Here is a 27,911-nt window from a genome sequence, read left to right on the forward strand (position 1 = left end):
ACTGTAAGTACCACTTAATAGTGTTTTTCCCCATTAGTTATTGATTAATATAGTTAAACATTGTGATTTGTTAGAAAGCTACGTGTTGACCTGACTTGAAAATGCAGTTAAGTTATATAGGGTGGAAATATTATAATATTTTAATGAAATGGGAAGGGCTTAGGCACCAGAAAAGTTGTGTACCAAATCATTTATTGTGTCATTTACACATCCATGAACAGTCTTTCACTGCTACAGTTGAGGCTTACAGATCAACAAGTGCAAATATTTTTGCAAAGTTGACCCAGTGTATTATGATATAAATAATAAGGGGGGAAGACAAAAAAATAAATAAAAATTGAAGTACATTTTTTTTTTCATTTACCAATTCTTCAGTAAAATAGCTATTTTGTGTCAGTGATACAGATTGTATGCCTTCCCTTTACAGAAGTAAACAATGCTAATAACTTTTAAGGTGATTTTATATGTCTGAGTGCAAGTTACTATAATTGGTTACTAGTTCATTTGACCATGCACTCAGAAGACACCAAGAAGAAGCTTTATGAAAGTTCTCACTTGCACCTTGCAACATTTTTGTCATTGTACCTTACATGAATGGGTCACATTCTACTTACTGAAATGTTTATTTCCAAAAGCTGTACTTCACGCGTTGCTGAACTAGTCTAGAACATAGATTGCTTTTCATACATATGCTCAGGCTCTGCACAGTTTTCCTAAGTGACACAGCAGTGTGAAAAGAGATAGTGAAACCATTGTAACTGGAACAGAAGTGATTTATTTGATCTGTTTTTGAATAACAAAGTAAATCAGGTTTCCATCCATCTCCTTAAAAATTGATGTATTATATTAGCCCTATATTAGTTTCTTAAGAGAACTATTGAGAAGGATGGACAAGCTGGTTGGGAAGAAGATATTCAGGACTTGATTATGGGAGGGGGGGAGGAGGAGGGAGGAGGAGAGCATCTGTGATGTGCTGCTCTTGTTGAAGCAAAATAAATGAAACAAGAATATATGTTTACCAAATTACTGCTGCTCTGACCATTTTTGAAACCCATTGTTTCAAAAAACATAAGTAACAAAAAACAACGTTGCCACCATTATCTGGCAACGGGTGATAGCAACGTAATAAAAGTTTTCTTAGGCACAAAAGACAGGCAGAATTCAAGGAGAGAAATCACTGAACCAAAGAATTTAGACAAGTACATCATTTTCTTCCAGCAGATGTGGTTGTTACTTTTGTTTTTGCAAACAGCACAGGAGAGCTTCTGGAAACATACTGAGCTGATAAATTGCGTGGCAATGATTTAACTTTCTAGTCCTCAAGGAGAAAACAAAATAGCACGGTTCAGTACTTTGAGTCAGTTTGTGGCTAATTGGGCCAACATGAAGAGAGAGTCTTTTCCTTGTAGTTATTGTGACACTGAACTTTATACTTAAAGTGATGGGCTACAGGATGGGCCAGAATAATCTAAGTCACAGAGAGGTGGTGCTAAAAGAATGTCATAAAGAGCTTTATTTGAAATAGTTAAGCTTAGTAGGTTTTTGTTGTGGTTGCTGTTGTTGTTTTTATTTTACAGGAATTCACCTGAAAAGTTATATGAAATAGAGATACTAGAGAATACCCCCCCCAGACCCATAGACTTTTTTCCAACTTTCTATCCTCTAGCAACCCCCTCCATGTATTCTTTTACAATGTCTGGTCTGTCCTGTGATTCCCAGTAGTGGGTGTTGGGCCACAGCTTTGTCCCTTCCAATAGTCCAAACATAGACATTGGGCTAAAATGCAAGTGCTGAATATTATTAGTACAAAATTTGAATTTACATTATAGAAGTTGTCATGTCAAAAACTTAATAATGAGCTTTGCAGCTTGCAGTTTCCGAAAGTATAATCTCGATTTCCTTGCAATTAATGACTGTAGAGAGAAAGTGATACATCAAAAGCACATATTCTGCTTGCTAAGCAATGACAACTAAAATATCTTCTGTAATGAGCATTACAAGCATAGTAGAGATAGTACCGATTAATGGATTTTTTTCTCCATAGTAAAATATCTCAATCTATGCAGTTATCAAAACCACTGTGTGAAGCAGTGGAGGTATTAAAGCGATTTTTATTTTGACTAATCTATTCTAGTCACATTACATTGTAAATTCAACGTAAAGGTAATTTAGAAAGAAGAATGTTAACTACTTAAGTGGTTTTATTTTACTTATTTGACTATAGTGTTGAAGTTGACAGTCATCCTTCTCTAGCTTTACCAGTTTTCTCTGCTATATCAGTTTACAGCAATCTATAAAATACATTTGTGTGGGGTTGTTCTAGCATGGTCAAGGTTGTTTTGCAGAAATCTCTTATCTTCAATAAGGGGATGAAATGTAGGTTTCCCTTCCATGCAGTTTAGGAGCAGGGGTAGGTATGGGCAAAACAAGCATGCTTATTCAGAACTTTACAATTCTGAAATGCTGTATAGCTATTTACTAAGGCTTAAAATGTTCTTATGAAGGAAGTATTACCATTTTAAGAGAAAGTATATGGCAGATGCTTTTGCCTCTGGGGTAAAACTAGTTGCCCAGTGTAAAAATGAGTTTTTAGACTTCAAGTATTCTCTGTTTTCCTGTGCTCAGAGCACAGCTCCTCTGAGAACTCTCTCTATCCTGGAGTACCACATCAACATGCTGCTGAGGGGTCTATTTGTCTCTGTTGCCCTCAGGACTCCGAGCCGTCAAATGAGGTGGTCTCAGAGGCCCCAGGTAATGTGGTACCCTCTACCTCAAGAAGTAGCTCTGAAGAGCTGGTATCGGTGGCACAGAAACATCCAGAAGAGGTAGGACCATCTGTGTCTATTCTATTCCAAGATTAACTGTTTGGGGATACTCATTTGCCTCTGTTTTTCATGCTTTCTTCATACTAGCAACTTTCTAAAGCTAAAGCTCAATCTTATCCTCTCACACCACTGACACATCAGGCCAAGGTAAATTTTAGGACCTTGATTATGTAAGCCAAGTATATTCCATCTACTGCATTTTAAATGATGTTTCTTATTATCAGTGATTGGAAAACTATATTTTTTTTTGTTCCAATCTTTCACACATCCATAACGTTGAGGGGAATTCTGTTGATTTGAGCAAATTAAGCTTTACAAGACTAAAGAAACAGAAACAGAATCTGTAATTAATTATAAGTAGATATAAAGCTTTTGTCATCCTAAATTAAATGCAGCTAACTGCTGGGTTGGACAAATGAAAGGCCCTTGGTAATATTATTGTGCCTATCATTGTGACCTTTTTTTTCTGAAAAAAATTATACTAGATGCTAATGATGTAGTGTGGCATAAGGCCATACTCCCTGTTGTTATAAGAAAAGGTGCTGACTTGTAAGGTAGTTCTACAACACAGCTAATGACTGACTTTTTTGGTCCTTGCAATTCATATTTGTCAGAGTACACCATAGCTGGAGAAGAGGTTGTCAGCAGACTTCCAGCTTCACTTTATGATGAGAATCATCCTTTCAGGGAACCATTGTTATCTTTAAATCAACCCTTTCTGAGAGAAGTCTTTCACATGGAGTAGCCTTAATATTCTTGGTCTTGGCTTCTTCAGTTACTATTGTTTTTAAAGACATGCCAAGTACCAGGTAACATAAATACTGTTGTTTTTCTCAGATTTTCTTTCACTATATTCTTCCCAATAAAGGAGAAAATGAAATATTACCAATAGGAAACACAACTCTTACAGTGCCATTCATTGTTTCTCTAGTGCAGCCTTAAGATAATTATCAAATTCTTTTATGAATTTCTCGTTTCCTCTGAGTCTTGTCACTTTGTTTGAAGAAGAGACAAATTCTTAATACAAGGCTGGGAGAATTCTTAAGAGTATATTCTGGTACTTCACTTAAGGTGTTTCACCTTATTTTGGAGTATCACCGCATACTCAAGTTATCACATGTAAGCAGTCCTGATGATAGAGTGATATAAATTTTTAGTAATGCCTTTGTATATTTTCCTGAGTTGCAAAGGGAGCTTAGTCCATGGGTTCTGGCTCCTAGTTTTCAGCTTTTCCAGCTTACCTCAATTTTGGCCTGTGTGGAATACAAACAGCTAAACTGTGGGGGAGAGGATCCTGAGGAAATATCAGAGAACTGAAAGATGGGAATGCAGCTCTTGAATTTGAGTAGATATCTCAGTTTATGGTGAAGCTGTTTAGCTGAATATGGGGTCATAAATTATTTATTATATGTGTTTTATAACAGAATGAGACATTATAAAAAGAAAAAAAAAAAGTTACCGCAGTTTATATCAAAACAGAGGTGAGTTAGAAAGAGTTTTGTGGTTGGATTTGCAGGGAACCTTGAGAGGGGAGCACCAGTACGTTGAATTTCCAAATTCAGAATCCACCAGGAAACAGCCCGTCTAAGTTACATGGGGGTAAGTCAGCATGGTAAACAAATGCGTGTGAATTACACTTTAAAAAACCTGCCTCTAACAACAACAAAAGTGTTTGCAGAGCTTTACTCAACAAATGCTTTTTTAAATCTTCTTTTTATCTGAAGTCTCTTGGTACACCAGTCCCTTGTATTCTTTTAGTATTTGCTTAATTACTTAATATTCAAAATTAACTTCAGCTCTTAGCTGATGCATTATTAGTGAAATAATTTCTTTCTCATCTGAATTTGACCCATCAGTACTGGTGAGAAGGCAGTTAAGGAAATGTTCAAGTACAGCCATGGAAAAGGGAAGCAGGAAAGAAGTTTAAAAGTAAAATAGCTATCAGACTAAGGATTTCAGGAAGGTGGAGTGGATGGGAATTTTGAAAGAAGGATATGTAAAGTGACATTCAAAAAAGTATTTCAGATTTGCAAATGTGAGAACAATTTATAGTAGCAGGAAATCAGGAAAATCCCATAAGACGCTGCATTCGTTTGTATAATCCATGTCATTTTCTTGTTTACAGTTTCTTTTTCTTAGGTAGCGCAGTCCGAATCTTACACGCAGTTACTTGTGTCATCAGTTTTAACTTTGTGTGATGCCTTGTGGTCACTCAGATGAGGCTTTGCTTTGCTTCTCCAGTTGTCTCTGCTAGTGGTTGAAAGGTTGAATTTTGAGCTGTTTCTCCACAGCTGCTGTTACTCAGCAGGAGGGCAGGATGGATCCTGCTCCTATTACTGCTCCCCTTCTTCCCAGCCTCTTATGCTCTGAAATCACATGTAACTGGGGGAGAAAGGGACAGTGTCCAGATGGACATATAACGTGGCATATAACAAAAGTCAGTGTATCAATAATTAGCATGTTGGGTGTTTACGTTTTACACCTGTGAAAGCTTTGTACCTGTGAAGGATTCAGGAAAGTGAGTGTATTCATTAGTGTCCTTCAGATGCGGTAACACTTTGGCTTATAAAATAACCAAACCATATTTAAAGTTAGAAAGATACCTTACCCTGTGTTTTCAAAACCTGTGCAATCCCCCATAATCAGAATTTAATTTTTATAGATTTGAATGCTTGGATGATTTGAATTACTATCCATACTAAAGTAAGAAAGTTACCTGTGTGATTGATGAGTCAATGTTGTATGTTTTTATTGTCATTTTTAATAACTAGCATCCAACAGTGAAATTGAAAGAAAAATTCAGCGCATTTGAAAGGGGACAGTTGTGTGCCATCTGAATTTCAGTGTCACTTAATTAGACCTTCTTTCCAGTTTCTTAGGGAACTGTAGAAAAACTCTGCTTTTCATAAAATGTTATACTCAATTACATAGTTTTCAAATTTATAATTTTTAAATTACATAGGAATTTTGTCTCCACAACCATTTCAATATTCAGTACCTCACTATTGTTAGTATACCCTGAGTCAATACATTGAATTGTATCTCTGATACCACACATTCTTTACCATTAACTAATGAAAGAAAAATCTCTGCACATGTTGATTAAGATTCAGAGTTTTTAAAATACACAAATGCACTTGCTTAAATAACAATGTAATTGTTCAATAAAATTCAAAGGTGAAGAAATTACATTTCATGACCCTTACACCCTCCCCCCCATTTGGTGGGGTCACTTGCATTGTTCGTCTAGCAGTTGCCGTATATTTAGTAAATATATACATTTTTTAGATGAATATGCAATCACACTGAAAAAAAGTGAAGGTTTGTTGTTAAAGTAATTTTTTTATTTATTTATATATATATATGTATATATATATAGTTTTATAGTGGCTAAAGAGCAAGACTGATGGGTATTACTCTAGTATTTTGATACCATTTCTTATAAGCAACACTTTATTCTACTGGGAGTGAGAATCAGGAGTTGGTTATCTAACTAAGAAGAGACTAGTTTTGACAGTTCCCTTAAACCTGAGTCTCATAAAAGACGTATCTTCATCTTTAATTAGAGGTAAAATAGAAATGCGTGAGTTATGTGTATTAATTTCCTTTGCTGATCCACTGGCAAATCAATTAATCATGTTTTAATAGTGTAAGCCTAGAGGCTAACAGAGCTAGTCTTTTGGAATGGCTGTGTTACTAGAGCAGTATGGATACAGATGAAATGCTGTGTGATTCTCTGTAAGAGATTTAGTTCTGTTAGAAAATAAATAAATAAGAATAAAACAACCAGCCAACCTTCTTTTCTCCACCCTCTCCCCTTCCTCCCAAAATCATATGGAACACTTTAGGGTAAAATATGAATGACATCACTGTACTGTATGAACATGAATAGCCCATGTATCTGTGTTGCTATCTAAGTGCTGTACTAAAGCTACAAAAGTGCAATATTTTGGGAGTCTGAATTAAAGAAGGATTAAGACAGGTACTATCTTATAGTACTATATATTACTAAGTACCTAATAGATAGGTACTATTATTAAGCTTTCAGTGCTTGCCCCATATCTGGAGAGTGCGCAGACTTTTTTTTTCCATTACTAGTGAACAGCTGTGTTTTGTTCTACAGGAAAAGATGTGTGCCACACTAAAGACATCTGACATTAGTTGTAATGATAGTTCAAGCAGTTTACAAGTTCAACGTGAAATCATTACATTATTCTCAGAAATTTTGGGGGAACCAAATGCAAAGGGAGCATTTCTTAATTTTTATGAACACAATTTGCATCTGTTTTTTTTTTTTTTTTAATTCTTTCCTTGATGTCTAGATAAAACATTTGTCCAACAAGTCCTATTGACACTTCAAGTTAGTACTGAAACAGATTATTTTTTAATAACCCCAAACCATAAACTTATTCAGCAAAGCATCCAGTCCATCTTTATACTTTTTTTTTTTTTTAAATATATATATATACTAAGGTGTTTTCTTTTTAAGCAAAGTAAGATGTGACATGTTCTGAAAGAACTGAATAAAAGTGTAAAGACAGGTAAAGTCTTTACATGGTAAAGACTGTAATAGTGCTCATGTGATATTTTCTCTATCTGAAGTTACTAGAAGACTGTTAAATAACTGGATTTCCATCTTTCATTTTTCCTTTGAGGAAATAACTCAATCATCTTGTAGAATACACATTGGCAAGAACTAGGAAGATGATTTGTAGAGAACACAAGAAAATATTAGAGAAATATATTTGTATATTATCTATCTGTATAAATACAAATCTGTTATGCTTGCACTTATGAAAAAAAAAGAGTGCTTTTCTAAACTTCATAGATATAACCATACTGTTCCGAGTAGCTGATAACTTGAACTTATTCAACAAAAGAATTGTCAGACTGTTTTTGCTATAAATATGTTGTTCTTGACACACTGTTAATTTGAAAAAAAAAAAATAAAGTTACACAGAATGGGTTGGACTACAGATTTACTCTTGAACACTAATTTTTTTATTTAACTTTTAAAGTGCTCAGAAAAGTAATTGGAAACTTCCATGCTGTATGGACCTAGCAGATGCTTTCTGAAGAAAAATCACACATGCTAATATACTAGTTGTTCTATATCATAGACTATTCTCCATTATATTAGAAGTCATAGGCCTGTGATTTTGGAACACAAGCTGATTTATGCTCTGGACCTTTTCATCATCCTGAGGTCAGGACATGCAACATCATTTTGTGCAACTTCATAAATTCTACATGGCATAGTTTAAGAAAGAGAACACATAGCATCTGTGTAATCCCCTAGCGGACATAGGATTGGTCCTGTTGGTGTATTTCTTAGTACTTTATTCTGGTTTTGAAAGTTCTGAGTAGTTTCCACACTTGCAGAGCCTTTTCCTTTACACTTGTGTTCAAATCACCTTACAGAAGTGCCCCCACCTTCTTTGTTTTCTTTGTGTTGCAACAAAGAGTTGCAATGGATTACAGGCCTAGAATTCCTATGCATTTAGAATATTTTCTGGACCTAAATCAGGTTAATTACAGAGAAGACTGAAATTTGATTAGTTGTCTGAAATTTGGCTATTTGACATATGGTCCTGATGTCAGACAATGGTTTTCAACCATCAAACTCATTTGTTTAACAGAAGAGATCAGTCACCTGTTCAGATCATTTGGTTTGTTTGATTTTACTTTTTATGCTTCTACAAGTAACTATTATTATTACTGTAGTTCCCATTAATATTTCATAGCAAAATTGCTAAGCCACATGACTAAGAAAGCCTTAGAGTCTAACTGTGTTAAAAGTGAATTAATAATAAGCAGATATGAGAGCATAATACCTTTGGCTACTGAAGTGATTCCTCTGTAAAATAAACTGGGAAATACAGTAGACATGCAAATGCTCTGAAGTTAAGAATTCACATTTTCCATCCAATCTTTTCGCAGGACTGTTTTATGTAATCTTCTTAATAAAGAAACATAAAGGTTGCAAGATGGCTGGAAAATGTTGTCACACAGTTTTGCTTTTGAAGTCAATTTTTTATGTATGTATATTTAAGCTGTAAATGTCTTTATAGAATGAAGCCTCCTCTTGGAAGAAGATTATTAACTTAAAAAATGAATTAGGTCTGTTTAAAATTTCCACAAATCCAAGATATTTTTCTTTATTTAACCTTTTCACAGTCTCTGCCCTTCTTTAAAGTACATTTAGTCCTGTATCATCTGTTACTCAGGAAGGTATTTAATACATGACTTGGCATCATTTGCATTATACAAGAAGATTAACTTTACAAGCTCTGCTGTTAATCTGAGTAGCTCTACATATTGACCTATGAAAGAACATAATTAAGTTAGCTTAATTAAGTTAATTAATTGTTACACTCTGATGAACTTACTATTGAGAGGAAATTAAAGGCAAATAGAAAATGGCATTCATTGGTTTGAAATCATATTTTAAAGGATTTTGCAAAGATACATTATATTTATATGATGAAACTATCTATTGTGTAATAACCAAAGCAGAAGCAATTAAAAATGTCAAAAGCTAAGAATCCCTGCAGTATTCTCTTTTATTGCCTGACAGTCAGACATATTTCTAAAAGCAATAAAGAATCCATGCTAGAAATTTAAAAAATAACTTTTTTTTTTTCCAGTACCAAAATAATTGAATTCAGAAACTGACAGCACTCTGTACATATGGACTATAGAGAAAAGCGCACTATAGAAGTTAGATAAATTAGATAATCTGCTATCAGACTTTCCTCTGGGGGAGGGAAAAGGGGGACTGAAAGAAACCACATAGCAGCAAGCAGTACCTAGGCAAAAGTGCATATTTGCAGGTCACCATAAGAAAGTCGTTCTGATGGCGATGAGGTAAAGGAGAAAGACTCCTGGAATTTTCTGTCAGCTCTACTTGTTTTGTAAAGTGTGTCTGCAAATTTGCTTCAGGAAAACGTGTAGGAGTAGAGTCTTGCATATGGGCAGACCCTCCACGTGACTTGAACATCCAAGATGCATTCATCAGTCTTGATACATACTGATGTGTACATTGGAGATCATCAATTCAGAGTAGCCGTAATTAATAAAAAGTAACAGAAAAATGATGAAACATGCAAAAAATGTAACAATATATGCTGCTAAATAAGCAGTTCGATAATTTGTGAGATTCATTCATTTTAACATGTCTTTAGTTTGAAATTAGTGTGTGAATAATTATTAGTTATCTAATTCTATTTCCATGTCATCATTTCCCCTGATATATAAATGCTCTGGATGGCATCCTTAGTAATTTTAGGATGTCATGCTTACTTTCTGTTGTAAAAATGACTATTGTAAGTCAAGTGAAAACAGTATTATCCCCGAAGTGTTATTCTTTGGCATTTTCAGATTGTATGAAAGGGTCATTGATCTGTGGATACATTCTTTGGAAAAATAACAGCATTAAAAGTGGAAAGCCAATGGCATTTAGAATTACTTGTGTACAAATTTATATTCATATTCTGAATACAGATGAGTTGGAAATAGATTCCCTCAAAGAGAGAAAAAAAAAAAAAGACAAAACAAACAAACAAAAAAACACCCACTAACTTTCATTAAATTATACTAGCTTCTTTTTTATTTGAGAAACTACCTGAAATACTCTTTAAAATGGATAGGAAACAAACAAACAAATTACAGCCATTGTATATTAAAACATTGTTTTTACTTAACACATTGTCCACAAAAAATTGTTTCATTTTTTGTAAATTAAGTTTGAAGTTTACATGTTATATTTTGTCACTGTAAAAGTGTTGTATTATGTTAATCAATCGGTTGTATTTTAAGAAGAAATAAAAAAAAAAAAAAAAGAAGAAAGGAAAAGGAAGGAAAGAAGGAAGAAAGGAAGGAAGGAAGAACAGATTTAATTTCAGCTTAAACTACATAAATCATAAAATATATCTTTTGGCTGGGGGAAGATAGTGGGAAATGTAATGAAAAAATAAAATTAAGCAAACTCTAAGCAAGATTTTAACTAAGAAATGTTCAACTAAGAAATTTTAACTAGAAAACAGCAGCAAGTTGTACAAGATGAAGGTCTGTACCCAGAGGCTGTATATTTTGCTAGCTGTACTGGTGTCAGTGGGCTTGAGTGTACCTATGTGTGCTATCTGTCCAGCTGTGACTGGATGTTTTGAGATGTTCATGGAATGGCATGATACCTGGTCACGTAAGTTACTGTTGTCGTTTGCTGAGTGGTATGTGTGATGTACAATTGAAATTCCTTCCTGGAGGGAAGTAAATTTATAACTCCTTTTTCAATATCTAGTGTACACATCCTTAGCCTGCCCTTCCTCCCTCCCTCTTTCCCTCCTTCATTTTTCTTTCTCTCTCTCTCTCTCTCTTTTTCTTTCTTTCTTTTCTGAATGATTTGTTATCTTCTCTCTTATCTGTAATACTTGAATGAAAAATTAAACAAATACATTGTCTGATCATTGTATGCAGTGTAAACATAAGATTTCACATAGTGCTATATAAACAAAGCAGTGATCATTTTTCTAGATCATATATAATCTCAGAAATTTTCTTCTTTATTTTAATATGACAGGTTGAAAATATCATTAGAATACTCAAGTTATTATAGTCGAGATTTTGAATAATGAAGCTTGAGCACAGTTGAAAATTTCAATGTCATCTTTATGGTAGTGAAGATAAGCAGAGGTCACTCAGAAGTCATTAATAACGTAGGTTATATAGATTTTTCCCTACCCAGTTGTTTCAGGGTTATCTCTGAACTGCAGTACAGTCCCAATTGTGTTGCAATGGTGCTTCATCAAAGTGTTGTTTCTTTAAATTACTCTCACTGTTAAGAAGAATTTTTAGCAGACACTGAAGAGTTCATATTACCTACATATTTTAGGACACCAGAATCAGTGATGTGTGTTATCTATTAGAATAGTTCTTTTTGCTATTAATATGTATTTTTGTGATACCCATATATACATTAATTTATCTACCTTAATTAACAGCAAATTAAAGCTAAATGTATGTTATTTTAACAACACATGACTATTTTCTGAAGATTCTGAAGTGGATTAGCACACGCCATTATCTTTCATAGCCCTCATTGACCTACTGAATCCTTCTTATTTGAACAGTTTTCCTACAGTTAATCTTTTATATTTTTTTAAGTGAATACTCAGCCATCTTAGTTTCCATAAACCTCTGGATCACCTGTAATACACAGAACTACATATTCTATGCTATACTTATGGTCTTTGTTTTATTTAAAAACAATGAAAATGTTAGTGAAAATACAGTTAAATTAAAGTTGAATATGAGTATTATCTTTGAGAAATTAGTTTTCCATTATCTAGTCTTGATTTATTTATTTATTTATTTTTTAACTCTGGTAAGATTGTTGTTTAAATTGATTGTAGTCAGCACAGGAAAGAAGATAGTGGGCAGCAGAAGTCAGCACAAAAATTCTTCCAATAAAGATACCTCTGTTTCCTCTCATAGGGCATTGTTTTTGTAATATTCTGTAATCTCCATATACACAAAAGAATTGGAGGTATGCCTACTGCACAACTCAGTTGGCTAAAATTACTTTCCTAAAACTCTGTAGAGCATGCCAGTGTCCACTGAGAAAAATGCTGGCAGAAGGGATTTCAGAGCACCCAAGTTGGGTTTTTACCCAGGAAATGCATTTTGTTGAGGGCTAACATGGGGGTCTGGAGATGACCTCCAGTTCAGTGGCCAGCAGAGCAAGTCTTCCATCCATGTACACCAGTGCAAACCCACACTGGCGCTGAAAGGGAAGTTGGGTTGTAGTTTATGTACTCTAGAAGAACTAATGAAATAACACAAAGTATCAGTTACTGTTTCTGGCTTTATTTTATTTATAGTTCTTCTGTATTTATCCATTCAAAGGCTGTTTTAGAGCTTTTCTCTCAGTTTACCCCACAACGGTAGGCTTTTCATATATGGGTTTTTTGGGAGGCTGAATAAAATTAAGAGTTACTGCTTCATGATGTATTTAGTGAGAAAGACTTTCTCTTATTTCTGTAAATCAGGATCAATTGCTGCTTGTAAGATTTTCACATTTTCACTGTTGGGTTGAGCTCAACAAGGTGTAAGATACTTTGTTCTAGGACCTTAACTGGAGCATCACCTCTGAAAAGACTCAATTTAAGTAGTGGGTTCTAATTAATGATTCACCCCTGAGAGTGGTTTACATCAGAAATTCCAAATTGAGCAATCAGTGTTAATTTAATTTGTACATGTGAATGATAATAGAAATGTTTCCTGTATTGTTTTGTTGTTGTTGTCATCTTAAATGTGTTTGATAGTAATATCAATTTTGTTAGTCAGTAGCCAGGGTTTGTCTTCTAAGATTCATAGAATAGAAGGCCAGGAGAGGTCATTACCACCAGCCAGTCTAATTTATTATGTAGCATGTGCCAGAGTGCTTCTTTTCTAAATTTAAATTTGGTGTGAATAAGAACAGATTTTTGGGAAAAAAAAAAAAAAAGTATTCATATTAATTTAAAATATTTCAAATGAAACAGAGTGACTTGCAGTGATAAATATTAGTTTGATTTCTAGTCTAAATTAAGCCTCTATCAGTTGTAAACCTTTGTCAGCTAAATCAAAGGCTCATTTGTTTGGGATTTTCATTTTCCTGTAGAAGTATTTACAGACTGTGACTTAGTTGTCTTCTACCTTAATGTATGTTTTCCAAACCTTCAATTGTACTTCAGTTTTCTCTAAATTTTCAGCAGACTTTTTGCATGTAGGTAAACTCAGTTAATCTGATATTGCTCACACGGGGTAGACATTATGAAGATAAATATCCATAATTTAGGAGGATAAAGATAGGCCTTTAGAAAGTATCTTCTTAGAGAAGTGTAGAAAATTAAACATAACGTCAAGAATAAGGGCATCTTTGTTCTAATGTAGCTTTAAGTCTGGGAGGTATGATACCCAAATAAAGCGACAAGATATGAAAAAGTAGGAAGTGTAAAAAAAGGAGCAGAGATTTTTTTTCTGCATTTTAGATATTTATTTTTACTGTCATTTCCTGTCAGTCTTTATTTTTTTAAGTAGCTCGGGAAAAAAGATCTCAGTAAGTCAGAATTTAAAAATGGAGTCACACATAAAATATAATTTTTTGTGTGTTTGCATGTTGTGCAGAATTTTAGATGTTGGTTTCTGCAAAATGTTGTTGTTTTTTTTTAGCAGTTTCTTTGAGTTTGAAGGAGTGGTATTTGAAGTGGCAATAGAGGCAAAAAAGATGCAGTGTCATTCAGAACCTGTAGATAATCCAGAAGTCACCATTGTTCATATTTTAGCCAGATAAGCAGCAGAGTAAAAATAACCCAATTTTAAACTCATATTATTTGAGAAACCTTTCACTATCTGCAGAGGCACCAAGTTATTCAAAAAGAGGAAGCATGCAAAACTGCAAAAAACAAACCCAATCCTAGTTCCTATAAGAAAGGTTGAGTAGAGGGAACTTTTCTTCACCACTAATATGAGGTGCTGAAAAATCTCTCTGTATACCATAGAGAGAAATTTATTTTATCCCTCCATTCCTCCTTCAAAATGTCATGTAGAAACACTGAACACAAAGACAAAATTTTAAAACAAACTTTTATTTGATTTATTTCATCTGTGATGGAAAAGTGGAAGAATTTGTAGTGTTAAAATAACAGAATTATTCCTAAAGTCTACATTTTCTAAATTCCTTCTATAATACTAAGTAAGTTGAGTGAAATTGCTTTATCTCAAAATTATTGAGATAAAGATTATTGTAGTTAGAAATAACATTTAATTTAGGAAAATAGTAGGGATAGATTTAATTTGTTCTTGCCTTCATCTTGCAGTTTTCTCTATGTCTGCCTGTGGCCACTGAAGGAGACAAGAAACTGGGCTAGAAAACAGTTGTTTTCCTCAGTGTAGCTCCTTATTTCTTTATGCCAAAAGTTAACCTGTCAATGATGGAGAAATGAAGCCAAGCAATAATGTCAAAAGTTAATACTTTTCAGATGTACTATTGCATATCTGGTGTGTTCTCTGTCTTTTTCTTTTCTGCTAAGTTAGCATATATGAATTGTGGCTTTCAATATAAGTGTAGCACATTCACAAGATGGCTTAGCCATTTTTTCCAGAGTATTGTAAATTTAGAAGTTCCTGATTTTTATTTACTGAACTAATTCTACCTTATTTTCACTTAATCTATATGTATTTTAATTTTAATTTAATAAAGAGAAAGCCATCAAGAAATCACATTGCATTCTGTGATGCTCCCATAACACTAATTAGTAAATAATTCTGTGCATTTACATATTATACCTTTCTTGTGGCAATCATACCCCAAGAGCTGGTCATTTTGATTTTTTTTTTTTAACTTCATGATTTATATTATGAATGTATTTAGGTTTTATATTAAAGGCTGTACAGTTAAAAACACTCAATCAAAAAAGAATGTTCTTTGTCTCAGAGATCTTCAATTTCTAGCATAAAACCAGACTTTGTGAATAATAATAATTAAAAAAAAAACAAAAACAAAAAACAAAAAACTAAGTTGTTTTAATTCTGATTACTGCATTTTGGCTTGTGCATAATGTTTTTGTTTGCTTGCTTGTTTGCTGCCTTTTCAGAAGGAAAGACTGATAGTAAGACTGATAATATTATTTCAAAAATTTGGAAATATTATTTTTTTTTCCATACTGACCCAATCCCATCCAACAAGAAAATTTATAGTAACACTTGGATAGTTTTCATAGACTAGTATTTAGCAGTTTATAATAGTCTTTACTTCTTTGCATAATATAACAGCTTATATTAGTAATAGGAACAAGATTAAAGACACTGAACAGATCGTTTCATGGAACAAATGAATTCCTAGTCATATTAATTGCTGAACTTAAGCTAGGGAAGTATTGCATACATAAGCAGGGGAAATGGAAAGCTGTTTGCATAAATATTTTTACACTGTTAAAGCATGTTATTAATAGACAAATTGGACCAAGAGTCTGCAACAGGAAGCTTCATCTTCCATGTAGTTATGAAGTGCATTCCATCAGAAATCACAGGGCTTATCAGCTCAATGTGATAAAAGGACTGCGTTTTTATTTACACAATAACCTCAAATCCTCATATTAAAAAGTGGCAATTTTTTTTGCCCTTTCCTGTTCTAAGTGTGACACATGTAACAATTATTCATCATTCCATAATGGATCATTTTTATCAGAGTCTTGTGTCTCTTCCGTATATATAGAATAAATATTTATGTTTTCTCATTTTTCTGAACTAGGAGATACTGATAGAATAGGTCTGAAGTGTCAACTATAATTCATTGCCTGCAAAGAAAGACTTTATACTGATACTGTGTGAAAGGAAAAGAATATCTAAATCATTTCAGCAGTAAGCTTATAACCAAGATAATATCAGCATTTTCCTTCTTGAAAATATATCTACCATAAATTAAAGAAGGTCTTCAGTATTTTATTAAAATGCTTGTGACAAGTTTAACCCCATCTTCATCAGGAATGTTTGTATGAATACAAAAATCTTTTTTTTTTTTAAAAAAAGTGAAGGTCAAGTGAAACTTAAAACAACTGAACTGAACTTCATACTAATTCTGCAAATACTTGGAATAATAATAAAATTGATGCTTATTTAGTATCAGTCTAAAGGTACACATTCTATGTGATCAGTAGCACTTAGTCATTTTGTACAATAATAATACAGTTTGAAAAAAAAAAACACCCTGCAATTAGTATATTTGAATAAAATTGGCCTTAATAGTAAATGTAATAGAGGAGAGGTGCATATCACAGTATATAATTGTGCTTAAATATATAAGTAGCAAAGTAATTAGGATAATAAAAACATAATTAGAACTGAAAATATGTTTGTAATTAAGCACTTTATACACAAATACTATTGTTCAGTATCTTTCAACTTTTTCAGCTGTGCATCCAGTTTCTTTAATGAGAAAAATAGAAGGAAGTGTTAGTACTGCTTGTAATGAAGTAATAACACAAGAGAAAAGGTGTAGGTGATGAAACTTTACATTTGTTTTGTAGAATTCATAATTGTCCTTTTATTATTAAATATATATATATGTGTGTGTATATATATATGATCTGAAGTAGTTTAAGGGCCATATACAGCCTTTCTTTGACAAATGTACCCATTTCTATGGGCAATGCAGAGTCCTTAAGTCTCCTACTTTCTGTGTCAGTTCTCCTTCCTGAAGCCCTAGGCTGCAGCACCAGCACCTCCCACATTTACAGCCAGCCCTGCAGCTTCCACATGCTTGGTAGTTCCAGCTGCAGCCGGGGAGTGCAGGTCTGCTGAGAGAGCTGCTCTCATAGGCAGTTGGACAGAAGAAACACTTCTTTTTCTGAAGACAGTCCAGAAAAAGTACTCAGAAGACTGAAGGCATCCGTTACAGGCTGGAACAGCTTTTCTCAAATAAGTGGAAAGCCAAAATGAAGTCTTGGTGTTTCTGATGAACATGAGAATTTTACTTTGAACTGTACCTTTTTCCCTACAATAAATTTAATCACTCATTAATATCAGATCAGACTGGTGATGAAACAAGCTAGAAGGTTTAGTAAGGTCATATATTTATAAGGAAGCATATATTAAGATGTATGGGGTATACCTAAAGTTTATGCTTAGAACTGCTATTTAGAAATTTGATTATTGGCTTCTTTAAAAAAATCAGATATTAAAAAGACAATGTGCGAATGAACCCTTCCTTGCAATGACTAAAACACATAGAGACAGTCATTCATTTTAGAAGCGATTAGTATATTAGGAAAATCAATAATGTAAAGATATGTATTCATCCCTGCCAGTGACATGAATAAGCTAAATGATCTTACAGTATTTGCTGTTGTCAAATTCCATTAGCAACTTAGGCATGATAAGAATGTCATTAATGTGAAACAAAAATTAATTGCTATGATAAAGCAATAAAACTTGTTTAATAGTGCATGATCGGTAGCTTGAAAGATACTTGTAATTTCAATTTTAAGTCCTTCTGTAAATATTTTCAGTTCCTACCAGCTCTGAATTTGTGATTATTTACAGACCAAGTGGAATTTACTCTTAGGTGGTCACTCTGTAGTAACAAAGTGCTATGGGTGACTCCATTTGTTTACCATCTTGTCCTTGTTTTAATGTTGCACCATCCCACCCTAAAATCAATATGCAAGATAGGGCTGTCCACTGAGTGCACCTTGTGTAAGTAAATCATCTCACTATGAGAGCTCAAACAGGTAAGATGATTCCAAGTCATGGCAGTTTAAATTGATAGCTTTTCTGTGTTAAATAAATGAATTGGTTAGCACTTTTCACATTTCATTCAGATTTTTAGGCATCTTTTTTCAAGATCATGTTGTTTATGTACACTGAATTTTTGTCAGTCTTCTCAAGCAGCCTCCTAAATAATGCCATAGTTCAACCCAAAAAGCTACCTACAGGCAGGCTGAGAACCTTCTATAACTCGTAGCTTCTACTGGTTATCAGAGAAAAGTAATAGTATCAACAGCATTTGTCTCTATAGATTCTACACATTTCATTTATAAATAGCATAACAATGGAGAGATTGCCATTGTCTGGACAGCACACAACCACTGATACTTGGCGTTGTCTTGCAAATTCACCAGGTCCTCTTTTCTTTTGAAGAATCTGAGTAAATTAATAGTAATAAAGGCAGGAAGTCAGATGAATTGGTCTGTTTTCCACCAACTATTCTAAGTGAGAATGTAAACTTTTTTAGAGTAATTTTTTTTTCCCTCTCAGTTTTGCTCTAGTCTAAAAAAAGAAATCAGATGTTGAAAATACATCTTGCCTAGATGCACTACAAACACTTCAGAATAATAAAACTCAGCTTTTAATTACCAAAAAATAAAAAATAAATCTGTCTGCATCTATATGGTTATGCTTCTGAAGAACTACTTAGAGCTTTTAGTCACTTGCATACAATTAAATGCATTCTAACACCTTTTTTTCACATTAGCTCATTGTTCTTTCCTTTAAAATATCAATTTCTGGTTTAGTATTAGGAAGATACTATATGAGGATGTCTAAACTGAACCATGAGCTCATACCTGCTGGAAATCAGGCACTTGCGTCTCTTCACGTTAGGCTCCTATGTGTATTTCACTATGAAGATGCATTCCAATGTATTATTATCCACAATTCATCTTTACAAAGGATTGTCTGCTGTTATAATGTGAGACAAGTTTGTCAGACAAAAAATTGTATTGGCCTACCAGTGTGTATGGATTCATATACCAGAGGCTTTTCTTGCTCTGGTAAAGCCTCGGTATGCTCTGTTCCAAGAATATGGGTACATTAGATGAATTGATTTCATTACATGTCAATTATTTGAGCTTTCAAATGGAGATATGAAGAAATACTTGTTTGTCTTCATCCCCTTCTGAACCATGGGGCCCAACTTATGTTGTACAACAAGTATGATGCCTTCATGGCAGGTTAATCAGGCACACTGACTGCTGCTCTCTTAATACTTTTCAAACAAAACATTACACTTCTGAAGCGAGAAAACTCTAGGATCATATAATCCTGTAGATTCTGAATGACTGGTGCTGACCTCTGAGTAGCTTGCTTCACATCATCCGGCACTAAAAAATTTCATTGGATGCAAAAAGAAACTGAGCTAGAAAACAATTGTTGTTCCTCCATGCAGTTCCTTTAGTCCTTTATGGCAAAATTTAACCTGCTAATGTCAGGATGGAGAGGTGAAGCCAAGCAATAGTGTCAAAAACAAATGCTTTTCAGATGCACTATTCCATACAGTGTGGTCTCTGTTCTTTTTTTTTTTCTTTTTTTTCTTCTTTTCTGTTTCTGCAGTTAACATATATGAATTGTGGTTATAGTTCACTTTTTAATACAAATGTAGCACATTGACAAGATGGCATAGCCATTTTTTTCCAGAGTATTGTAACTTTAGAAGTTCCTGATTTATATTTTCTGCATTAATGGTAGCTTATTTATTAGAAAATTGATGCTAGTTTAGCATTAGAGAATTAATGATAGTTTTTATATTAGAATTCACATCTTAAAATGCTCTGTAAGGAGCTTGCTTCACATCTTCTCGCACCAAAAAACTTCATTAAGAAAGCCTACCATTGGACAGAAATGCAGTCTTTTCATGTGTTCCAGAAAGCTGAAGTGTGTGGCTTAGCAATTTCAGCAAGTCCGCCAATCTTGTGTTTGAAAGTGGTATTTCAAGCCCAAAGAAACAATGTGCTCTCTGAAGTGTTAATTGCTGTTAGACCACATATGTTTGAGTGTGCCTTTCTGAAAGTATGAAAAAAAAAAAGTGTTGCCTCCAGAATATCTACTCTTTGATTTTGCAGGGTTTGATAGATGACTGGTTCATAAACACTAATGTAGAAAGCAAAAGAATGATGTATAAGCCAAGCTACTGAAGAGATATGGCATTTCAAATGTTTGGACAGGCGTAACATATTGTTGTCAATTGACTCTTCTTATCCTTTCCTGCCATGGGTTATGAAATCATACACCTTGAAAAAAGGAAATTCAGTTATGCATTTAACATTTTTGGAATAGTGAGGGATACATAGCTAGTGTGGTGAAAGCAGGGTGGGTTTATCTGTAGAAGTTAGTTACGAAAGTTATCTCTGTTGTTTTAAGTATGATCAAAACCTGCTGTATGCCTCAGAAAATCTGTAACAGTTGAACAAAGGCTGCTGTTGCCACAGGTTAGAATCTAAACTTTTTTTTTTTTTTTTTTTTTTTTTCTTCAGAGTGATGAAATATTATTATTATGGGAGTTCTAAAATAATGAGAAATTTGGCTTATGAAAGTGATGTTAAGAATCTCTCTCTGTGTCCAAAAGGGATTTAGGGGCAACAGTTGGCATAACAGCTTACCAGCAAGTGGACCAGTACAATGAAACTTGAGTTCTCTACTCCACCTCATCCCAACCCCACTAAAATTTTTCAGTTTTCAGCAATCCCTTTTGCGTGAAAAGACTTGAAGCTTAATTTTCAAGGTACAGAATAAAAATAAGAATAAAAACAAAACAACTAAGATGAGCAGTGATTAGATGCTGCTAAGCAAGGATTAGTGATTTAGTCATGGATAAATTTTCTTCCCAAAGGAGAGAATAAGGACTGAAAGCTGGCAACTGCTGTTATAGGCTACAGAATAGACAGGTGGACTGTGTTTTAAAGCAAACAAAAAAGCTGAAAGCATAGTTGGAAAATTAATTTCTGTGTTATATCCTTTCATCTGAAATGTTTAATTTTCAGACTCTCATTCATTCCCGGTGAGGTGGATAAAGTACGTTGCTGAACAGAATAAATCTGAGGATAAATATCACTTCATACATTCCCTAACAAAAAACAGGACTCCTGGTTTAAAAGGCTTTTATAGTGGATGAATCAGTTTAAAATAGCATTAATCATTGAAATATTCAATGCCTATGTCAACCATTACATTTGGACACCAAAGGAGCTCTTTTTCTCGTTAGAACACATTGCAATAGTCCCCAAACATATTTTTCATTTCTTCAGAGAATGTGAATGGTACCTCCTTCAGTTTTTCTCCCTGATTTCAGTGCTATTTTGCTTTCCAAAACTCTTAAATAACAGATTCAATGAAAACAAACAAACAAACAAACAAACAAACAAAAAACTTGTTTGTTTTTTAAAAAGAAAACCAGCTGCCAGGTATTTCCTCTCTGGAAAAATCTCCTTAGTTGCGCACCTGGATTTATCTATACATGGTAAGCCATTAGTTCTACCTTGTCCTTGTACCAAGAGATGTTCTTTTAAGAAAGGAAGTGGGACAGCAGCAAAGAAAGAAGAACTGTGCCTACAGGAAAGGTCAAGATTTTCAGAATTATCTTAAGGGTCTTCAGAAACTTTTCTATTTAAAAAGATTAGATTTTTTTGAAGTAAACTGTGAAAGCTGGAAGGAAACAAGCCTGAAAATGGTGCAGCATTCTCCAAAGTTCTGCACATGTTGCAAAGGCAGTAAAAAAATGGCTTGTGAGAGGGTGGTACTGAAGCCTTCAGACATATTATAGTCACCTGCTTTTGTCTAAAGCTATCAGCTCAAAACAACCAAACAAGCATGGAGAGAACTCTCTTTTACTCTTTGAATGAATGGATAAGACCTTGAAAATGAGATATATATATATATATATTTGGGACTTTAACCAAGGAGTCGGAGAGGGCTGTGTTGCATTTAATTAAAATGTACAGGGAAAAAAAAAAAAAAAAGTCTTAGCCCTTGCTTCAATCACTCAGAGAAACAAGAAAATGAGAATCACAGACATATCCTGTATTTTTACATAGACCAAGAATGCAAATCCTTTTCACTAAGCAACAGTGATAGTTTATTGCTGAGAGCCAGTGTGGGCAAATAATGCCAGGAAATGTATTTTCCATTTTCTTTCCTCCTCCTTCCTGCACACTTTGTGTTTCTCACACCTTAACTTTGAAATATTCTATATAAACAAAACCCTTATATCTTGTGAGAAATTGTGTAAATTGTTAAGAAACAATTTAGCTTTCTATGGTGAAGTGTGTAAAACTGACAAGTTTGGCTATGCAAAAGAAGATACACTCAGAAAATGCTTCACAAATGGTACAAAATACTCCACAATTCTTTTTTGCCAGTCATAGCCATTGAGAATTTAGCATGCACCCCCATATGCTAGAATTAATATGAATTATCTACTCTTGGCTTTTATTTGTCATGTTTTCCCACTGTGAAGGGAAGTAGGAGTGCTACAGTTAAGATTGTTGCAATGAACTCCGGTAAGCTCCAGCACTCAATTCACTTGCTTTGTGCTTTCTGCAGATTCTGATTTGCAGGACTGTAATCCATTAAACTATTGAATATGCTTTTGCTCTGGGTAGGTACAGTTTTCAGTCTCCTGCTTCTACTGAAAGCATGAATTAAAGACATGTATGAAGAGATACTAGCTTGAATAGGATTAAAAGATACATGAAACTGAATATTTGGACGGTAATATCTTAGTACTATGTTTTCATCATATTTAAGTTACTTGAAGATTGTTGGTGTTTTATTTTTAATTTAACCTGTGTTGAATCTCACTGTGTTGACAGTGATGATATATTGCCTTTAATTCATCAGTGGATCTATGGAGCTTCTGCAAGAGAGACACTGTGATACTGGTTTGGAGCCCTTCTTTGCCAGCACAGATAGGTGGTAAGCTGTTGGAGTCCACAACTGTCTGTCATTTTCAGGATATCATATGGTTAATCGGTCTAAGAAGAAGCAAAAGTAGCAATGTTTACTTACAAGGAAATCACTGTTTTCCACAACAGTAAAGTATGAATAAGGCTTTCCTGAATGGGATTCTGGATGCTGTGGGGTGTCTGCTTAAGGTATGCATGAATGTTTTGGCCTACAAAAAAAAAAAAAAAAAAAAAAAGGAGATAATACCTGCTAATAAGGAAGTTATTCCTAAATAGGTTAGCCTATACACTTAACGGCTGCACCAGCGAAGTAACTAATGCTGTAATAATGTACAGACCTGAGCTGTTCAAGCTGTGATAAGGATTACAGTCCTTATTGTGGCTTTCAGTTGTACCTGTTCCTTTTCTTTTTGTCAGACTTAGCCTCTTACCTGCCTTTTTGAGTCATTTCTGTGTGATAACTGTATCCAGTCATAGGTAGTTTTTAAAGGTAGTTTGTGTGGATTATCTGTGGGTTAAACTTCTCAGTTAATGAAGAACTGACTGATTGGATTACTGCCTGGGTTAGATTTCCAACACAATACATTTTCAGGCATCTTCTTTCAGTATTTTCACTACATTGTAAACTATATTAAGGTGGAAATTGGATTAAAAGGACAAAGCATGAAGTCATTTGCTGAGGCAAATGGAGGGTTAGTGCCAAATTTTGTATGAAAAGATGTTACTGAAAGGGCTGTGAGGCTCCCTTCTAATCCACTGAGAATCGCTCTGCTTCTGAGTTTAAGGACTTCATTTCCAAATACAATGCACAAGGGGTACCTAAAGCCCTGTTAAACAGTTCATTTTATGCATTCATCTCTTGTTTGGTTACAGTATTAAAAATGTTGTTTCATCCTGGAACAATCCTATTCATGCAGAAATCACTTTATAAATATAAATACTGTACTAGTGACAGCTCTGTTCAGAGCAAGTACTTTAACCTCTTAGGCAGTACCAATTACTCTCTTCCTGTAATTAATGTTTTAAGTATATGAAAGAAAAAATTTCCTTTTTATTTTTCTCAGTGAAATAAGGAGAAAGGAAAAATTGGTTGTATACAGAGGCAATACTCACATTTTATGAAAATGATATGTTGAGAGGGCAAATGAATTACTGCTGGTCTTGGATGAAGGGAGTGTTGAATGTGAAAATTCTGCTGCCCATTGAGTAAACAACACAGTTTGAAATGTAAGCAGAAGACAGAAAATAAATGATGTATTTTAAAAATCCTAAATCAGAAACTAAATATCCAAAATTTGGTGTACCCAAAGATGCAGTCCTGGGCTACAGCCTTAAAAATTATCACCCAATACAAGACAACCTAAACATAAAAGGGTATTGTCAAAGGGTATTGAGTTACGTCATTGTCAAATGACATAACTCAAGCTGACCACTGCATCTTTCACAGGGAGGATACTGACTGCCACTTAAATGATATTAGAATATGGTCCTCCTTGGAGAGCAGGTACTTGTCCTTCTGAAAAAAGAGGAATAGACATATCAATCTCATTGGCTGATTTTCTAGCACCCACTATGTACTTACTTCCTTATTCATTATGTTTTAAAAATTGGCTCCATTCTCTTTTCATCATTCCAAACTGGACACCTTTTTAATGCATTGCCTTCTGATTGCTCTCAAAGCATCTTTCCAATTAAATAACTTCCTTATGAAAAACAAGTTTATGTAAAGTAGAACAGCTTTTCACATACTTTATAGCTTGCTGCATATTTTACTGTGTTTTGTATCATAAAATTCCTGCTATTAATGGTTGTTTACTTTTCCTAGAGACAAAAAATATGCATCAGAATTTAGAACCAGACAGTTTCTTGCAATAACTACATTCATTTTATGTCTTCTTTGCTGGCTGCAGAAAGAACAGGTGATGTTCTGTACTAGAAAAGTTAGTGCTTTTAAAGCCTTCTGTACTTTCTGAATGTAATAACAATAACAGCACTTAGCACTTATATAAATCTTTTCATGCATAGACCTCCATCCTGCCATTGCAAGAATTAGTCTTCATATTTTACCAATAAGTTCTTTAACAGAGCAGCGAGTTCAGTTTCTACGACCCTTTTTCTGCCAGGCCAAGTAGATTTTATATCAGGGGGACAAACATCAGAGTTGAGATTTTTGCTGAGGAGATCTTCTTCTGAATCTCAGACCTTGCTTTAGTATAGACACATGCATTAACTTTATCCTGGTTTCTGTTAGTGATCCTCCTTTAAATTATAAATCCTATTACAAAGCATTCCTCCATTTCTTTCTCTCCTCCAGTGGCATTTTCCACCACAGCGTACGGAAGTTATCTCAGCTTTTTTCCACACACCATGCTTCATACAGGGAGTTGGTCTTGCCTTGGTCTGAACTGCTTCCCCCAGAAAAGCACCACTTTACAGACTGATTCCTCTAGGCTCAGTACTGTTTTGCTAAAATACGTGCAATAACTGACAGATTTTGTGTGTATGTTACTTGTAGTCAGTATATTTATTTTATAAAAAAATAAAATATTTCTATATGTAATAGCTTATATAAATTTTGTATACATTATATACTTTTTAATAAATCTTAATATATCAGCTGTTCTTGGCACAAAAAATGTGAGATACATGCCCGTTATCCTGATCAACTTGGCTTTTATGATGTTTTACTTCTTATCCTTCTCTTCTTTCATTTATTTCATAGCTGATTTTAGACTCTACAAGATCAGACTATCCAGATGTATTTGTACAATATGTGGCATGACTTAGACAAGATTTGGATTATTAATGGATGTTATGGTTAAATAATTATTAAATCAAGGTAATACAGTTTATCAAATTGAGCAGCAAAATCTTGGGAGGAGCTAGGGAGCTTTCTACATCCACGTCTTAAATGGCATCAATTTAAGTGTTTTGAATGACAGGGGAAACAACAGCTAATAAAATTTTTCAAGCTTTGTTTTTAGAGAACTTACATCTTGAAAGCTTCACTGAAATTAAATGAATTAAAAATACTTTGGTGCAGTTTCAGCTGCAATTGATTAATGTCATGTTAAGGAGATTACTGAAAGACAAAGGGAACTTCAATTAATAGAGGAAGAACAAGGTACTTGATTTGTTGTCTATCAAAATAGACAACATTTGCTTATTTTCTTCATAGTTATATAATGACATTTCTTTATAATCATATCTTTAAATTGCATTGGAATTTGAGGTACTATGGTTGCATGTTTGTTTCTAAATTTAAATGTTCCTTTGAATGGCAGTGCTACACACTTTTGGAGTTTTCATTTTTTTTTTTATTTTTTATTTTTTACAACCTATTTTGAGGTTACAACTAAGTAATATGAACAATTAACACAGATAAAGAATAGATCAGTAACTGCTGAATATTGCTGACCTTAAGTAAAGTGTTGGCTGGAACCCTTCATTTGCAGCTGACTGGAAGCAATAGCATTTTAGGAAAAAATAGCCTTCTGAAAATCACCTCAACTTCTTCTTAAATACCCATAATTTAAATGCCATGCTTGGTCTATTTAAATTCAGTATTCCATTCCAGAGGGGCCTTGTTCTACAGTATATTTCATACATAACTACAGTAAATAGTATTGTTCATTTCAGTGATCAGATGAGTTGAATGTAATGATGTGTGTATACGTGTTTGCATGTTGTGGACCTTAATGGTTGTAAAGCATATTATGTCTTGGAAGCACTGTGATATAACCTAATGGCAGAATGGGAAACAAACAAACAAAAATACAACTGAGTGAATAGTCTTCTGAGGAATGAAGTTTAATATACTTCAGGGGGTTCAACAAATGATATTGTGACTTCAACATTTTAAGGAAAAGGAGATAGATAATGATTTATAATGTAAGCTCTGTAATGAGCTCTTCTACCATAAATATGCAGAACACTAATTATTTATAGGCAAATTTCTCTATCTTTGGGAATTTTTTAGAATATAGTTTTTCAGTAATTGAATCACATCAAAGTAGTTTTTCCTCCCAGTCTTCTGACAAAGTTATGTGTGATGTGATGGAGGGCAGGGAGAGATAGGAAGCAAGCTGTTGTCAAGCCTCAAGTTGGCTTTGATGTCGTATACTAAAATGATAACTTCAAGATTTATCAGAAGGAAATGCACCATGAACCTGTAAGGGATCCTGTTTATGGTGACTGCCTAGATCAAGGTAAGCTCTGTCAATTAACTTGATTCTAAATTTCAGAAAAGAAATTAAACTTATATATCTATATCTATATCTATATATCTATATCTATATCTCTATGTGTATATATAAACACCACTAGAGAAAAACTTTTGTAAGGGTTTCAGAGCATGTTTGGAGGTAGGTTCTCCCACAGAGCAGATTTTTCAAGGTTCATTTCGATTATGGTATTACCTTAAGTGGTTGGTCATTGCATTACTTCCAGTTGAAAGAGTTTCATCAGATTATGACTTCACAAAACTGCAGTGAAAAATCATCACTCTCCTGACAAATCACCAAAAAATCTCTCAGTATATCCAGTGAATTATATAACATTTGTTTTTAGAACCTGCATGGTTTAATAGCTGAAGGGCAGTTCAACCCCGCCATGCCACTTTCTCACTCTCCCTACTCAGAAGAAAGAAGGAAGAAAATACAATGAAAAAAGAAAACCTCATGGGTTGAAATAAAGGCAGTTTAAGTAAAAAAAAAAAAAAAAATGCTGATGAAAGTGAAAGGGGACAACAAATATTCTCTAGACCAATATTTTCACAATGAGAGCCTCCCTTTCTCCTTCCCTTACTTCAGCTTTTATTGCTGAGCATGACTTCACACAGTATCCTTCTGGTTGGTTTAGGTCAGATACC

General features: G+C 34.0%; 1 protein-coding gene across 3 annotated transcripts in view; it reads left to right on the top strand.

Annotated features, from left to right (window-relative positions):
* Nucleotides 1-27,911, top strand: part of PHF14 (PHD finger protein 14) — a 163,419-nt gene that overhangs the window by 124,682 nt on the left and 10,826 nt on the right. Inside the window, exons 18-20 of one of the 3 annotated variants that reach the window (XM_068674042.1) lie at nt 2,712-2,825; nt 4,342-4,424; nt 14,684-27,764. The exons of 1 other annotated variant lie outside the window; for it this stretch is intronic. In XM_068674042.1, the coding sequence (XP_068530143.1) occupies nt 2,712-2,825; nt 4,342-4,413 (186 nt within the window). In that variant the 3' untranslated portion in view covers nt 4,414-4,424; nt 14,684-27,764. Of the gene's footprint in view, nt 1-2,711; nt 2,826-4,341; nt 4,425-14,683; nt 27,765-27,911 lie in introns of those variants that run through there. One more of the 3 variants, XM_068674041.1, reaches the window with a different exon arrangement.

Source organism: Anas acuta, chromosome 2 (assembly GCF_963932015.1).
Source record: "Anas acuta chromosome 2, bAnaAcu1.1, whole genome shotgun sequence".
Classification (NCBI taxonomy): Eukaryota; Metazoa; Chordata; class Aves; order Anseriformes; family Anatidae; genus Anas; species Anas acuta.